This window comes from Helicoverpa armigera, chromosome 27 (genome assembly GCF_030705265.1).
Source record: "Helicoverpa armigera isolate CAAS_96S chromosome 27, ASM3070526v1, whole genome shotgun sequence".
Taxonomy (NCBI): Eukaryota; Metazoa; Arthropoda; class Insecta; order Lepidoptera; family Noctuidae; genus Helicoverpa; species Helicoverpa armigera.
The window spans coordinates 2108538-2123775 of NC_087146.1; the positions used below are offsets into that span (position 1 = coordinate 2108538).

Below are 15238 nucleotides of genomic sequence, written 5' to 3' on the forward strand. Positions count from 1 at the left end.
TTTAGAGAAAAAATTAGACCATATGAATTTGTTATAAACGCTAAATAAAATATTGAAATTAAATAATTTATAATTGGATATAGTTTTGGATTATTTGTTAAATTGAATTATTTCGAAAAATTAAATCTAAAATTGGCTCTTTAATTTAAGAAACATATTAACTTTGTTTTCTAGTTACAATCGCAGTTGTAATTTTACATAATAATCCTACCGATTCCAACATGTAATTTTTTTTACCAATTTCTTCCTTAAAAAAAATATAATTCATAAAATATACTAAAGTATTATGAAGCGTGATTTTTCATTAATATCGAATTTAAAAATTGATCAACTCCTTTTGTTAAAGTTGGTTAAAAAGTTCTCTCATTTAATTTTGAATCGGGCAGCTGAACGAAAATTATCGATATATACATGTATTATATTGACATATTAATATCAGCAATAACATGAAAAAATAGCAATGAAAAGACAATTTTGTTTATATTTTAAATAAAATATAGACTCTTCTGAGTTCACTTGTAAACTAGTGTAAATACGCTTTGTATTGAATGTCGATTTATCGATTCTATAGTGTTGTAATACTATCGATATTTGTCCGGGACTTCGAAAATTAGAGAGATTTCTTCACATACCTATTTTAATGTATGGTATCATTCTAGTTATTTCAATAGTTTTAAATACACGATAAGTAGTCTTGTGTCATTTTTATAATACCATTTTTATCGATATGAGTGACTTGTACCAAAAACAAATCTTGATATGAATACTGCCTTTCAAACTCATTTGTAATATGCATTTATTAGGAAAATCCGAAAGTCAAGATCTTACAATATCATTAATTTCTCCAACTTTAATTTCTCAGTCCCGTACTATATCGATAGACACGAATACGCGTCCCATCCCTTACCGTACCTATATTGCTGCACATGTGACAACCCTAATATCAACATTGCACTGAAATGTACTGAAGAGGTTTTTATCCTTACTTTAATATTACAAAGGAGGAAGTATCTCTGTCCGTCTGTCTCTTCGGCTTTCACGTCAAGACTACTGAACTGGTCCAAAGGTACATAGATAGACTAGAATCTGAGAAAAAGCCCCAATATCAAGCTACTTTTTGTCCTGCTGCGGGGTGTAGTTATATTGAGATGCATGCAAAACAGTGGACAGCAGCTACTTATAAATACAATATTTATAATAATGATATGACAGTAATTTCAGTGCACTTGTAAATTAAATCAGTTCATTCATGATACCATATTATGATAATTGATAATATAATTGTTACAATTCCCCTAGTAATACATATTACAGTATATAATATAATAAAAAATAGATTTTATACATAACAGTAGAAAATACTATAATACCTGCTTGTAGATAAAATATACAATTTAATATAATATGCAAGTTTTTGTAAACGACTTCGTGAATTTGGCAGCTAACCTAAATAAATCATTATTATATAAACTTTTTTTTTCAATTGAGATTTTTTTTATTTTTAGCCTCGAAAACTACGGAACCGATTTGAAAAATTGGTATATAGCTATAAATAAAATGATCATAGAAGTCGTTTATAAAATCTTTTCAAGTCACATGTGCAGAAAAACTTATTTGTATAGTCATTTGGAAAAACAACATTCAAAAATATTATTTATTTATATAAAAAACAATATGACCTAACTTATTATGGTGAGTTGCACCATTTAACTATAACGATAACCGAACCATTTTCAGTTGTCAAACCACCGATGTGACCAATGGGCGGCAAGTATACGGCTGGTTATGGTTTGGTTATCTTTATAGTTAAATGGTTTTGCAACCCTATGACCTGGTTTCACTGGTTAACGATAAAATGTCAGTTAGTTATCCGATAGTTAAAGATGACTGCCAGATAAAGGCTGTCTATAATTTCTGGCCAGATATCCGAAACGAAAGTTGCAGCTTATCTATCAGATAACTTCCTGATAGGCTATCAGAGAGTTTATCGGTAACCGGTTAAACTGGCCATTAGAGTATTAATTTCAACAAATCCATTGGCTATACGAAAAGTGTTGCCATACAAAAATATTCAATAAACAAATGGTAGAATTTGTCCCTAATGTAAAATAATTGGTAGCTGTAAAATTAAGTGTATTTCAATTATTATTGTTATTATATAATGTATGTTATATACATACAAGGCTGACATATCTATGTGGACGATAGACAAATGGTTGTAACTCTTTTATTTTTAACCTACTTGGAATTAAAAGGTTGGCTACACAAAGAAATCTCAAAAGCATTATTTAAGTTTTTTTATTCCAAAATAATATATGTAAGAAATTACAAAAGCTTTTGAAATAGGTACTGTATTAATTTTCTCAATAACTAAATGTTTTTTTTTGTGTAGCCCAACCCAATTTCTCGGTGTTTTACGTTTGATCATAATTATTTTGTTTATTGAAAAAACTAAGGTGATTGAATAGTCGACTATACAGATTTTCAATATAAACAGTCATATTCGACTATACTATCACCTTGTCATTATTATTATTATAACCTTAGTGTTGCCATATCTTGATTTAAGTGATATTATCATAGACTGCTTATTTCCTAGATTAAATTTTATCGAAAAGACATTTTTTCATATACCCTCACCGATTGGTTTTAATTAAGTAATTTAATATCGATTTTTTATTTCAAACGAATGACTGAATTTTCTTTTTTTCTCGTTATGGTAGAATTTGTAAAATGTAAATTGGCAATAGTAAGTTTCGGGAGATTTCTTGTCGTTGGAAGATTTATGAAAATTGAAAATGTATGTTGTGAAATTAAAGATAAAATTTACATTATAAGAACGGAGTTGGAGGTAAGATAAATTGAAATTTCCTGAAAAAATTGTAACCCTTTTTTGTACCGTCATAGAACCATTCTTATATATGTTTCACGCCAAGTAACTTTGCATGTCCTAAGATTATTGTGAATTCAATAATAGCCAACTTCGGTCAAGCCGAGTCAATCGGCTAACTTCAGAAATGCACAGTTATTTGGTGCGAACATTCTTTACAAATAGCTTTTAATTAATATTATTGAATTTATCAGGTCACTTGCCCAAATGAGCTTTTAGTAGCAACTTCATATTTCTATAAATCACTACTTTATCACAAAAAAGGCTGGTGCACATCAATTGCTTATAAAATGCGAAAGAAATAAACTATTATTACCATGCTATTTATTTTTCTAAAATTACGAAAAATATTTCAAATTACTTTTAATAGAGGAAAAAAACTGATTTGAATTATAAAACACCACTATGTGGTACTACTACACCTTACTATGTGGTAATCTATTAACTGGTTATCGGTAAATGGTACTTTCCAATATTCTTAGGAAACGGCTAGGCAAATGGTAATTTCATGTGATATGACATGCCATAGGTGTGTACTGGCCTTTACAACAATTATTTAGCATTCCCTTAGATAGCGACTGAACACCTTAATTAAGCCATTTATCCCTAGTCAATAATTTCATTTTTTTATCAAATATTATTTGCCAATAAATTGTACTTTATTTTTCCTCAGAAATAAATCGGCTTAGTACCATCTCATACACTGTTTTATCTCGCCCGATTTTTTTATACCCGGGTCCGACCCCAACGTAGTTGGGAAAAGGCTCGGAGGATGATCATGTACATAAAAATAATGTCGGGATACCTTTTTCACACACGGTCGGTTAGCCCCATGGTAAGTTATTATTTAACTTGTGTTATGGGTGCTAACACAACTGATAAACTACATATATACATATAACACCCAGACCACGGCCAACAAGTATGCTCATCACACAAATGTCGACCGAACCGGGAATCGATCCCGGGACCTCAGGTTCGACAGTCCGGCGTGGTGACCATTGCGCCATCCAGGTCGTCGAAAAAGCGGGTGAGAAAAAACTGGGCGTGAAATGGCACTAAGTCAATAAATATAACAACTAATTGTAAGCACCTTATTTACAAACGTATTTTTACAGTTCTCAACAAATAAACTAGCTAGCTTTGTTAATATTTTTTTTCTATTGTAAAGTCAATAGTACCCAACTTCGGACTAGCAATAGCTTTTGACAATATCTTTAAAATGACTAACTTCAGATATATGCAAAATTAATTTGCACGAACTTAATGGTGTACATTTTGAGTATTGTATGGTCACTCGTAGCTGATTTCAAACCGGCAGACTTATTTGATGAGAACTGTTAAATTATGTTTGTTTTAACTGATTTCTTAATTCTGTCATATTATCTGATTTTGTCTGTAGCTATATTATTTTGATGCTAAAAATATAAATATGTATCATATCGAATTATTTTGTTTATCAAACATGCCAATTTTTGTAATAATTTTAGCGATAATTTAATTAAAACACGCAATATTTAGTTCGCAATTAACTATTTTAGTTAAAATTTATTGTAAGGTAGCGTTTATCTTGTATTGTGAAAGATTTAAATCTATGTTAAAGGCGATATTCCGAGTTCTAACAATTCTTGCATATTATCATTGATTCGTGCATTTATTTGTTTATTTTTTCTTGCATTTGTGATTATCCGAAAATATCATAATTTTGTTCTGCAATTCTTTTTTTTTTAATCTCGGAATATCGTTTTTATTTAAAAGTAATTTTGAACAATACACTATGGGCCACAGTGAGGCTAAACTTGTGAGAAAATGCAAGAATTTACTATCAATCAATACATGAAAATCACACGCATTCTTGCATATCTTAGTTAGGTTTATTAAAACGCCATCTATTGGCGGTATTTGACAAGTATTGTTAATGGTGTTTTACACAATGGCTCATGTTTTATTGAAATATAAAGTCAAGTATTGGTGAACACACATCTTTCACTGATCGCGGCGAAGAACTCGAATTTGTGTAAAATGTGTTCCGAAGGGCACGTTAAACTGTAGGTCCCGGCTGTCATTAAACATCTTTGGCAGTCGTTACGGGTAGTCAGAAGCCAGTGAGTATCGGGTTGCCCGGTAACTGGGTTGAGGACGTAAGATAGGCAGTCGCTCCTTGTAAAACACTGGTACTCAGCTGCATCTGGTTAGACTGGAAGCCGACCCCAACATAGTTGGGAAAAGGCTCGGGATACGATGTCTTATCTATAATTCTTCCAGATTCGAATGATTTTGGAATTCTAAAATTGGATTATTTCGCCGTGGTTAATTTTACAAATGTGTTTTCACCATTAGTAAGGTTTAAGACCTATTTTAGTTTTAAAGTGAGGATGCTAGGCCAATATGGGCCATTGTGTAAAGCCCTTATGTTACGTGTGGCTAGTAGACGATATAGACTGAAAATTGTATTTGTCATCCGATGTGTGTAAATAAAGATCAAATATGTTCATATTTACGATGATTTTGTTTTATTTATATTGTTACTTCGTGTCAAAAGCTAACTTTTTATTTCAGGCGTGAATTAAGCAAATCTAACGCTGAAATAATTATTCAAATCGGTCTAGTAGTTCCAGATATTAATGCAAACATACAAACTATTCAGGATTATAATATTATTAGAACTGTCACATTGATTTGCGTTAATTTAAAAATTATTAGACTGTTTCGTCGCAAATTGAATCTTGTGAACAAGTATTATGGCCGAGAATGAAACACATGATTAAATTGACAATATAGTGTATATTTATTTCTTAAATAAAATAATTACAATTATTTACATAACTGCCAGTCTGTAGGCATAAATGGATATTTATATGTTTACTAGTAATTTTATTGGTCATACGACGTGAAAGTACTAACAGTCGCTTCTTGTAAAACACTGGTATTGCTCTCGCCAATCTTGATGGCGTTTCGCAGCTAAGTTCCGACCACAAGTATGCACATCTATACTAATATTATAAATCTGAAGAGTTTGTTTACTTGAACGCGCTAATCTCGGAGACAACTGGTGCGATTTGAAAAAATATTTCAGTGTTAGATACCCCATTTATCGAGGAAGGCTATAGGCTACTTTTTATCCGGGTTCATGCAGAAGTTCACACGGGATGCGGGTGCAACCGCTGGCAGAAGCTAGTGTTCTATATACCTCTTGCGCGCCTCTGACTCTCGCTGATCTTAAAAAACCATCATCATCAGCCCTTTTATCGTCCCACTGCTGGGCTGCAGCCTCCTCTCACACGGAGAAGGATTGAGCATCAATCACCACGCTTGCTCAATGCGGATTGGTGATTTCAGACTTTTTAGTCCAGGTTTCCTCGAGATGTTTTCCTTTTACTTAAAATTTTATTTGAAACCATCAGATATAACCGGGTGTCAGAGGTGCGGAGGGAATGTGTACGTGTGCTCAGAACTTAGCTGCGGAATGCCATTAAGTTCGACGGGAACTATAACGACTAACGGCCAGTTTCTTCATCAAAAGTAAAAGTCAAAGTAATGTCTAAAGTAAAAGTAACGGTCAAATTCGTTTTTTCAAGGCTAAAGTGACAGCAAAACTAATAGAAAAAACGAATTTGACCGTTACTTTTACTCTAGACATTACTTTGACTTTTACTTTGGCTTTTACTTTTGATGAAGAAACTGGCTGTAAATAGTAAACATCGTTTGTTTCCTGATGACTGGCCTAAACTTATAAAACAAGTGCAGCCGGGGTTATAATATACATAAACATAGCCGTTCATTCTATCTTTGATAGCCAACTATCAGACGGTTTCTTCATCAAAAGTAAAAGCCAAAGTAATGTCGTAAAGTAAAAGTAACGGTCAAATTCGTTTTTTCAAGGCTTAAGTAACAGCAAAACCGATATATAAAACGAATTTGACCGTTACTTTTACTTTGTGACATTACTTTGGCTTTTACTTTTGATGAAGAAACTGGCTGTATATCTTAATATTTAGGTATACCAATTTGATTAAAAAACTTATCGTTATTTCGTGGAATTTTGCACCATTTTTTTTATACGTTTCGTATGAACATTAAAATTTAAATATATAAGCGTAGTGCCAGTGTTATATGGTATTTGAAATCTTGCTAAAGGTTCTCTTCCGACAATGGCGACTATCGCAAAGGACTCTTTAACAATGTGAATGCTCCAACACTTAGTAGGGAAAAATAATATGTTTTTTTTTTTATGTTTTTCTAAATAAACGATTCATCATATTTGCTGGGGAGATGCGATGCACATCACATAACTATAGATATTCTGCTGCTTTACTTGAGTAAGAATTTACCTAACCATTTATAAATATAAACTATAACATACTTAATGGGATTCAAGTTCACATTTTTTTAACTCCACACACATTCTATTCCGGCTACACCCGTTGCTATATAATTAATTAAATATTTAATTTAAATAATTACTAAATAAATACAATAAACCCTTTCCTTACGACTTAAATGTTTCTTTAGAGAATCTACACAGAGTTAGTATAGAAGCCGGCAGGTCAAGCTATCCGAATCTGTTAAATGTTACCAATCGAACATTAACCTTCTACTATTGTGATAAGATTGAAAATCTATTGAAGAAATTTGTCAGATTTGAGGTAAGTTGATGTGCTGTCATCTGTGCATATAAAGGATGTCCTTCGAAATAAATTAATTTCGAATTGATTGATTTTCTCATCCAAAATTTTTGATCCGTAAAGGTCGTAAAAACGACCTTTGATCAAAAATTTTCAACCAACATTCAAGGTCAAAAAGTTAGGAAATGATCTTGGGACAGCCTGTATATAACAAAAAGTATTGACTTTCATACCTAACCTGTGTATATTCTCTACGCTTCAATTTTTCTTAGTTTTTTTAAAGATAAATTATTCTGGCTTTGCCAATTTAGGCCCCAATTCATCGATGACATAAACATTAGTTTTCTTAAAACAACTGTTAACCATTATATTTTACGTTCAAAATAGTAGGTAAGTAAAGTGTTGTTTCAGAAAACAACTTTTGGTGGTGATGAAGATGGGCCAAACATTTTTATCCTTAAAAAAAGTGAATAATATTAGTTAAATATACTTATTTACAACATTAATTTATAAGTATACCCATACTCAGATTAAATCTTCTGACTGCTAGAGAACAAAATAAGTAAAAAAGAAGCATTCTCTCAAACGGCGAATCGAATTATAGGCACAATAAGAACCAAACTTAGGCCTAAGTTTACTAACAGCATAAATGTCCGTTTTTCTTAAACGTTCTATTTCGAAAGTAAGCAGTGGTTTTAGGAAATTGATATTTATGTTGATAACTTGAGCCTTAATGACGTCTGTAAACTAATTTCCGATGACATCCTCACATTATCATACACTCTTGCGCACCTCACTCATTTTCATTTCAATTCTAAATGGTCTATAGCAGTCAGCAGGTTAAAAATCATTGCTTCTTAACAGCCGTTCCCAATATTATTTAAATCTGTTGATCTGCTTACTAGACAGAATTTTGACATTATGTATCTCCATACAAATTACATAAGTCAAATGCCCATCTTTAGTTAGCAAAACGACAGTTATAGTTATCGGCACGGATAATGAGCTCTCGGCGGAAGAGTGGTGCGAGAGATCGCTTTGCGCACTGTACACTTAAGGCAATAAACCAATAAATCGAAATGAAATGGAATTGTTTATTTTGCAAGTTGGACATTAAATCACTTTTACATGTCATTTTAAGAACGCTGAGGTCGGCATTTCCTAATGACTGAAATCAGAATCACTTCTGAGCAGGTGAAGGTCAGGGCTCAATATCCTTGCCGATGATTATAGATAAAACATTAGGTACAACCGTTATTCTTCACTCCTAATGAAAACTATCCACCTTATTATAAAAAGTGTTTTAGTACCAGCTTAAGTGCTAGATTTAAACCATTAACTTTCTTTAAGACGATGATTTAAATCTACCAAAGCACGCTTTATAGTTTATAGCAAGGTGGTATATGGTCTTCGCATTTCTTTTCTTTATAGACTAAAAATCATTTCATTCCGATAGAATATTATAAATAATAATTTAGGTCCAATTTCACCCACAACATGTACGTCAGTTTTCTTAAAACAACTAATTACACTATTTACTATGAATTTACATATTTTTCAAAGTGAACAAGTTGTTTTAAAAAAACTGTAGTTTGGTTTGTTAGATCAATTGGGCTTTAGTTAGAAAATAAAGTCTGTTACGTAACTTACAACTAACTATCGGATGACGGCTGCCCGCTCACGTCCGATAAATCGGTAACCAATTTTTTGTAACAGAAAAAAAAACAGGTAAAAAAACTTAAAAAAAAACAAGCTAGTCATGTATTGTCATCAGAACTCAGAGCGTGAGCAAAATTTCATCCTAATGAAAGGCCGGGAAGTGGGTCAAATTAAGATTCCAAGATTTTCTTACATACATTGTTACAAGTGAAGCTAATATAAGCGTTAATAAAATAGCACACCGATAGCACTAGTGCAACACACACATCCAAAAAGTGGGTTAAAAAATCCTATTAAAACCGTCCTACAAACTATATCGGTCCGATTTATCCGTCCTACAAAAAGATTGACGTGGGCGGGCAACCTTAATTTTACATTATATTTATCGATATCGATACTAGTGGTGGGATTGCAATGAAAATATACAAAACAGCACACGAATCAACTATGAAGGATGAATTAAATGTAATAAATAAAGATTTACTTAAAATATTTTAATTAAAATGATTTATATGTTTAATTAATGTAACGGTAGAGATGAGAACCTCCTTTTTGGGAAGTTGGTTAAAAAGCATAATTTAAGGATAGCTTTAGTTTTTACTGGTCTAAGTTTTAGAGATGGGACAATAAAAACAGCCCATAACACTCTAGAGCTAGAATAAGCGATGTAACGTTATCGATATATATATAGATAATCGATAAAAATTGTCTAGATACAATTTTATATAATATTTATGTGTAATTTCACGGCCTGCGTATTTATATTAAAGGAGACAAATAGAGCTAGGATTTCTGCCACTACCAATGACTTTAACTTGTCACTGACTATATTATCGATATATCAACATATCGACATATTCACATGCTTATTCTAACCATAGATAAAGTAGCCAAAATGCATGTTATAGATTTACAAACCAATATGGCTAAAACTCGCGCCGATTTCAGATCTAATGTTAAAATGAGTGTATTATGAGCATAAATGGCCCGGGCAGTATTTATTTTTAAAGGCACAGAGAAAATGGATGAAAATGCAAATGCAAACTCAAAAAATAATGACCATTTTTACAAACATCCTCTTTTATATATATTTTTTTTATTAATAATTTATTAGTTAGGTGTTTAAAGGATGTCTATAAAAATGGTCACTATAAATCAATTGTCCAAATTCGACGCGAGTTTCGCTACCTTAATATTTTCGTAACAAACAATCTTAAACTTAAATTTAAATAACTTAAGAACTAATTTTGAATATCCATTCTTTATACCGGCCTCTTGTATATCCTGGCAAAGAAAAAGAATGCTTAAGTTTCATTGTTTAAACTTAAAAATTGCATAAAAATAAATTAGGGGAAATTTTATTGGGTGTCAAACTATTATCGACTTTATTACAATTTGAATAGTGCCTAAAATCATTTAACGTGAATGTGAGACAAAGAGTATCAACTGCTTTAAAAATTTTGTTATTTGATTTCTATTTCAATGGAAATATTGAAAACTGTTTGGAAGTAAAAAATAACACTGGTCAACAAATTATTTTTTTATTTTTTTTTTTTGGTGCAAAGGTGAAATATGCAGTTTCTTGTAGAATATTTGATACGTAATCTAAGTCCAGAACATAAAGTTGCATTAGCACGTAGGGATTTAGAGATACACCCCTCCTAAAGTACCAAAAACGCGTTTTTTCATGAAATTTGATGTAATTTTTTGGGGACAGCAGAATTTTTAAGTAATTTCTAACTAAAGCATTATATAGTACTACTTTCCCCGCATTAACCCCATTTTAATTTATATTTTTGCAAGTTTCACCTTTGCACCAAAAAATGCTGTTGACCAGTGTAATAATACGGTCAATTAAAAGGGTAGTCTAAAAATATATCTTATAATTTTTCCCAATCTTTATGGCGGCTGATAAGTATAAGCAGGTGGTGTTTGGGCCAAATTCACGTCAAATAGTTGTTTTCGAAAAATAAGTACGAGGCGCCATCAAGTTTGGCAAGGACTGTATCATCTGGTATAGACTACACCTTCAAAACCCCAAAAAATGCTTGTAAGAAAAATAATAATAAAAGAAAATACTCACACTGTATTCCCAGTGCAGTCTTCGTTGATTTCGAAAAGGACTTTTTCAAAAATGGCCTCCATCGTACACACGCCTTCCTTACTCAAATAAACTATAGCTTGCTCAATAAACTCATTAATAGCACTATCTTCTTCCTCGTTAAAAGGCCCCAAAAACTTAAACTGAGAAAACTTTCTATCTTCAGCAAATTCGATAAAAAACTCCACAATTTTTCTCATAACTTTTGACATTTCTGGAAGACTCGGTACTTTTTCTTCTGGTACCTCTAAAGCCTCTGGTACTTCTGGTATCTGTGGTACTTCTTGTACCTTTTCTTCTAGACATTCCGAATCCGATTTCTTCTTTAAATTCCTTGTTATGCTTATTAGAAACGGGTTCGTTTCTTCCTCAATCTCCAATTCATCGGTCAATGACTCTGGTGGTACTTTTAAAGGCTCTGTTGGTACTTTTAAAGGCTCTTGTGGTACTTTTAGAGGTTCTGGTACTTTTGGAGGTTCAATTTCGACTTTTAATACTTCTTCGCCGTTTTCTGTGTTTAAGATGTCTGTTGGTTCGTCTCTTAAGTCATCTGGTACGATTAGATAGACGTGGGGTGGAGCCAATTTGTAGAGGCAGAGTTGCCTGAAAGAATTGGTTTAAAATTAAGGTTTTTGGGAGTATTATTATGAAAATTTAAACAAATAAAATACTTTATTTCGGCTAATTCAAGGGGCAATTAAATAAAAATAATTATAAATCCTGCCTGAGCCAGCAATAGAATCCAAGATGAAATATTAAATCTAGAAAAAGTTTATTTTTAATTTTTATTAGGCTTAGAAATTGCTAAATCGATTCCAAATTGAGACATTCTTTCCGAGTAACATAAGCGATACTTTATCCCGAGACGGGAAGTTGTTCCCCGCGGATGAAACCGCGAGAAACAGCTACTAAATAAAACTAACCCAATTTCCGACCACAAAATCGAAAACTCACCTCACAGGATAAGTCCCATAACTCTGCGTTTGCAATACATAACAGTTTTTATCATTTATCTGCAAAACCAAATCCATTTGAGCAGGACTATCAAAATCCACAGCAGTTAGATCATCACCCTGTATCTTAAACTCCACTAAATGGTGTATCCGTTTCCGTTCGTCTTTTTTCAAATTCTTGTCGAAAAGCAGTTCGAATTCGGAGTTATTTTTGACGAACTCGAAAATGTTTAGAAGCACATTCATTTCGAAAAACTGTTTGTTTTCTGCTTTTTTGTGTTTCGGCGATTTTAGTGGCTGGTGGTTTTGGCCGAAACCGAATTTCGTTTTGGCCTGTAATAGAGGAAATATATGTAAATAAAAGTAAGTTGTGTATGTGCATTATTTATAACTCAAGAATGGTTGAACTGTGGGGAGGTAGCTTAAAACCAGGAGAGGAACATAGGATTTTTTTTATCCCCACCCAAATACTGGAAGGAGTTTTCCTAAGATGCGGGTGAAACCACGTGTGGACTCCAGTTTGAAATAAAAAAATATTAAGTTTTATGCACTGTTCTACTCCTAATTGCTACTAATATTATGAATGCGAAAGTATGTAATATCTCCTGTTTTGGCATATGTGTAAGTTTGTTAAACTTTCAAGCTATAGCTTACATATCAGAATAGCATATAGGCACCTTTTTATCCATGTTTAATTCCATTTACTGCAAATAAAGTATTGTAATAACTTACATAGACAGCATTGGGCGCTATTGGCTCCACAATACCATCCCCACTCCTGCCAAGCGCTCCGCCCTGCCAACCCATCTTCTGCATCATACTGTAAATGATAACAAATATATATTTATTCAAACTACCTATAACTATATACTATAGTATTAATACAGTAGTTTCAAGTCTCTGGGCATGCATGGGCTTTTTTGTATCCAGTAGTCTATAGTGTGTTTGTTTGGACCCTAAAGGTTCTGGAAATACTGAACCAATTTGAAAAATTCTTTCACTATTGGAAAGCTTAACTCTTTCCAAGTAACAGGCTATATTTTGTCTAGGTACAGGCAGTAGTTCCTACGGGACGAGGGTGAAACCGCGGGCTGAAATTTGACTGTTGGTTAGCTGTTATTTGAACATCTTTGCCAGTCGTTACGGGTAGTCAGAGGCCAGAAAGTCTGACAACCAGTCTTGTAAGGATATTGGGTTTCCCAGGTAACTGGGTTGAAGTGAGATAGGCAGGCGCTCCATGTATTCATCATTTTCATCATTCATAAAGTATTGGAGCTCCACTGCATCAATTAAGACTGGAAGCCAAACCCAACATATTTGAGAAAACACAAGGCAGATGACAACAAATGTATAATATATACATTTCTAGCAACAAGTTTTCAAAATATTAGATTTTTCTAGACACACAAATGCTTACCTTTCCGCTTTACTCATTTTCACAGGTTTAGCCAACATTTTATCAAGTTTCTTCTGAATCTTATTTGGCCCTACATTAGGCTGTCTCCTACTCCTGCTGGTACCCTGGCCTGCATCCCGGGACCCGTCGTGGAAGCCTGGTTTCTCGGAAGCCTTGTGCCAGTAGTGTTGAGTCCAGTCGAACGTAGGGCTTTTGGTTGGGCTCTCCTCGCTGCAGAATGAAATGGGATGTTGTAAAGCATATAATTCAAAATCATATTTATCCAAATCAAAAAAAAATCTATCTAGGCAAGTCTATATATTGAGCACTAATTTATCAACTCATCTATATACAATAGCATATGTAGGTAGCAATAAAACCAAGAGGAAGTATTTTTTTGTTTGTACCCTAAAGGTTCTGAAACTGCTGAACCAATTTGAAATATTCTTTTGTTGGAAAGTTACACTCTTCTTGAGGAACATAGGCTATATTTTATCCTGGCACGGACAGTACTTCCTATGGGAAAGGGTAATTCCATAATAAAAACAAATAGTAATTAGTAGTAAAACTATAAAAATGAATTACAAAATAATGTTGTTGCATTTTAGTATGTCAAGTTATACAAAGCCTGTATAATCTCGTGCAAGCCACCATAAAAATCTTTCTAATATTTTTACACCATTGTTTTACTACCCACTCATAAACAAAGGTCAAATATTATCAGAACTGACTCACTCAAGTTACAAATAATTTTAATTGAGGTAATGGCATTACATATTTTAATTAGTTACAAATTAATATCTTCTGATGAAAAGTACCAGGCGCCCATACCAGCAAGGAGTAACACAAAGCATCAAAACAAAAACATTCTTATTTCAAAACAAACAAACTCACGGGGCTTCCTGGTAAAACAGATCAGGATCTTCGTACAAGGAGTCTCGGTACACTATCCTCCGGCTACGACTGTCTTCGGGCTCCGGGGCCGGCTCTTCAGCCGGGGGCGTCGACCATCGCGAACTCTTAAGCTCCTGGCTAATTTCACTCCCAATAGTACCATTGCGATTAGCGAAATTTTGCGGAGACAAGTTTTTTATATCATAATACTTCGAGTTACCCCACAAACTGTACGTATTAGTGTAATTGTTATCGTGAATAACTTGCTCATCGCACAAATCACTCATTATTTGTCGTGGAAAACACGATATCACAACATTTGTTTATACTCCGCAGTCGCGTGTTTTCACATTATTTCTAGTAAACTTTTAATGTTTTTCCTATGATAAGGCAAGGAATGCCAACAAATTAAACGGATGAAACAGTTTTACGCGATTAGGCGGCTTTTACGATTTATTTTTAATAATATTATTGATTCAATCGATCTTGTACACTCAATTTCTCAATGACATTGATGCGTTTCAAGCAAGCAAGATTCAATTTTCAAGGTTTGTAAGTTCATTCATTTCGAAATCAACAAACACAGTCATATGTTAGACTGAGATAGCTGTACCAATAACTGTTAAGGAAGAAAAGGTAGGCATGAAAATAAGGAAACAACGTCAAATATACGCGAGCCTTCGACCTGAAACGCAGCGCGAGCCAATCATGTCAATTTTG

General features: G+C 33.1%; 1 protein-coding gene across 1 annotated transcript; it reads right to left on the bottom strand.

Annotated features, from left to right (window-relative positions):
• Positions 1–10298: 10298 nt before the first annotated feature.
• On the bottom strand, positions 10299–15087 carry LOC110373759 (uncharacterized). Its single transcript, XM_064042148.1, has 6 exons — positions 14519–15087; positions 13646–13855; positions 12961–13048; positions 12230–12561; positions 11258–11878; positions 10299–10458 (listed from the first exon to the last, which is right to left on the bottom strand). Exons 1-6 carry the CDS (start codon positions 14803–14805, stop codon positions 10437–10439), a joined length of 1560 nt encoding a protein of 519 aa, XP_063898218.1. The 5' UTR covers positions 14806–15087; the 3' UTR covers positions 10299–10436.
• Positions 15088–15238: the final 151 nt, after the last annotated feature.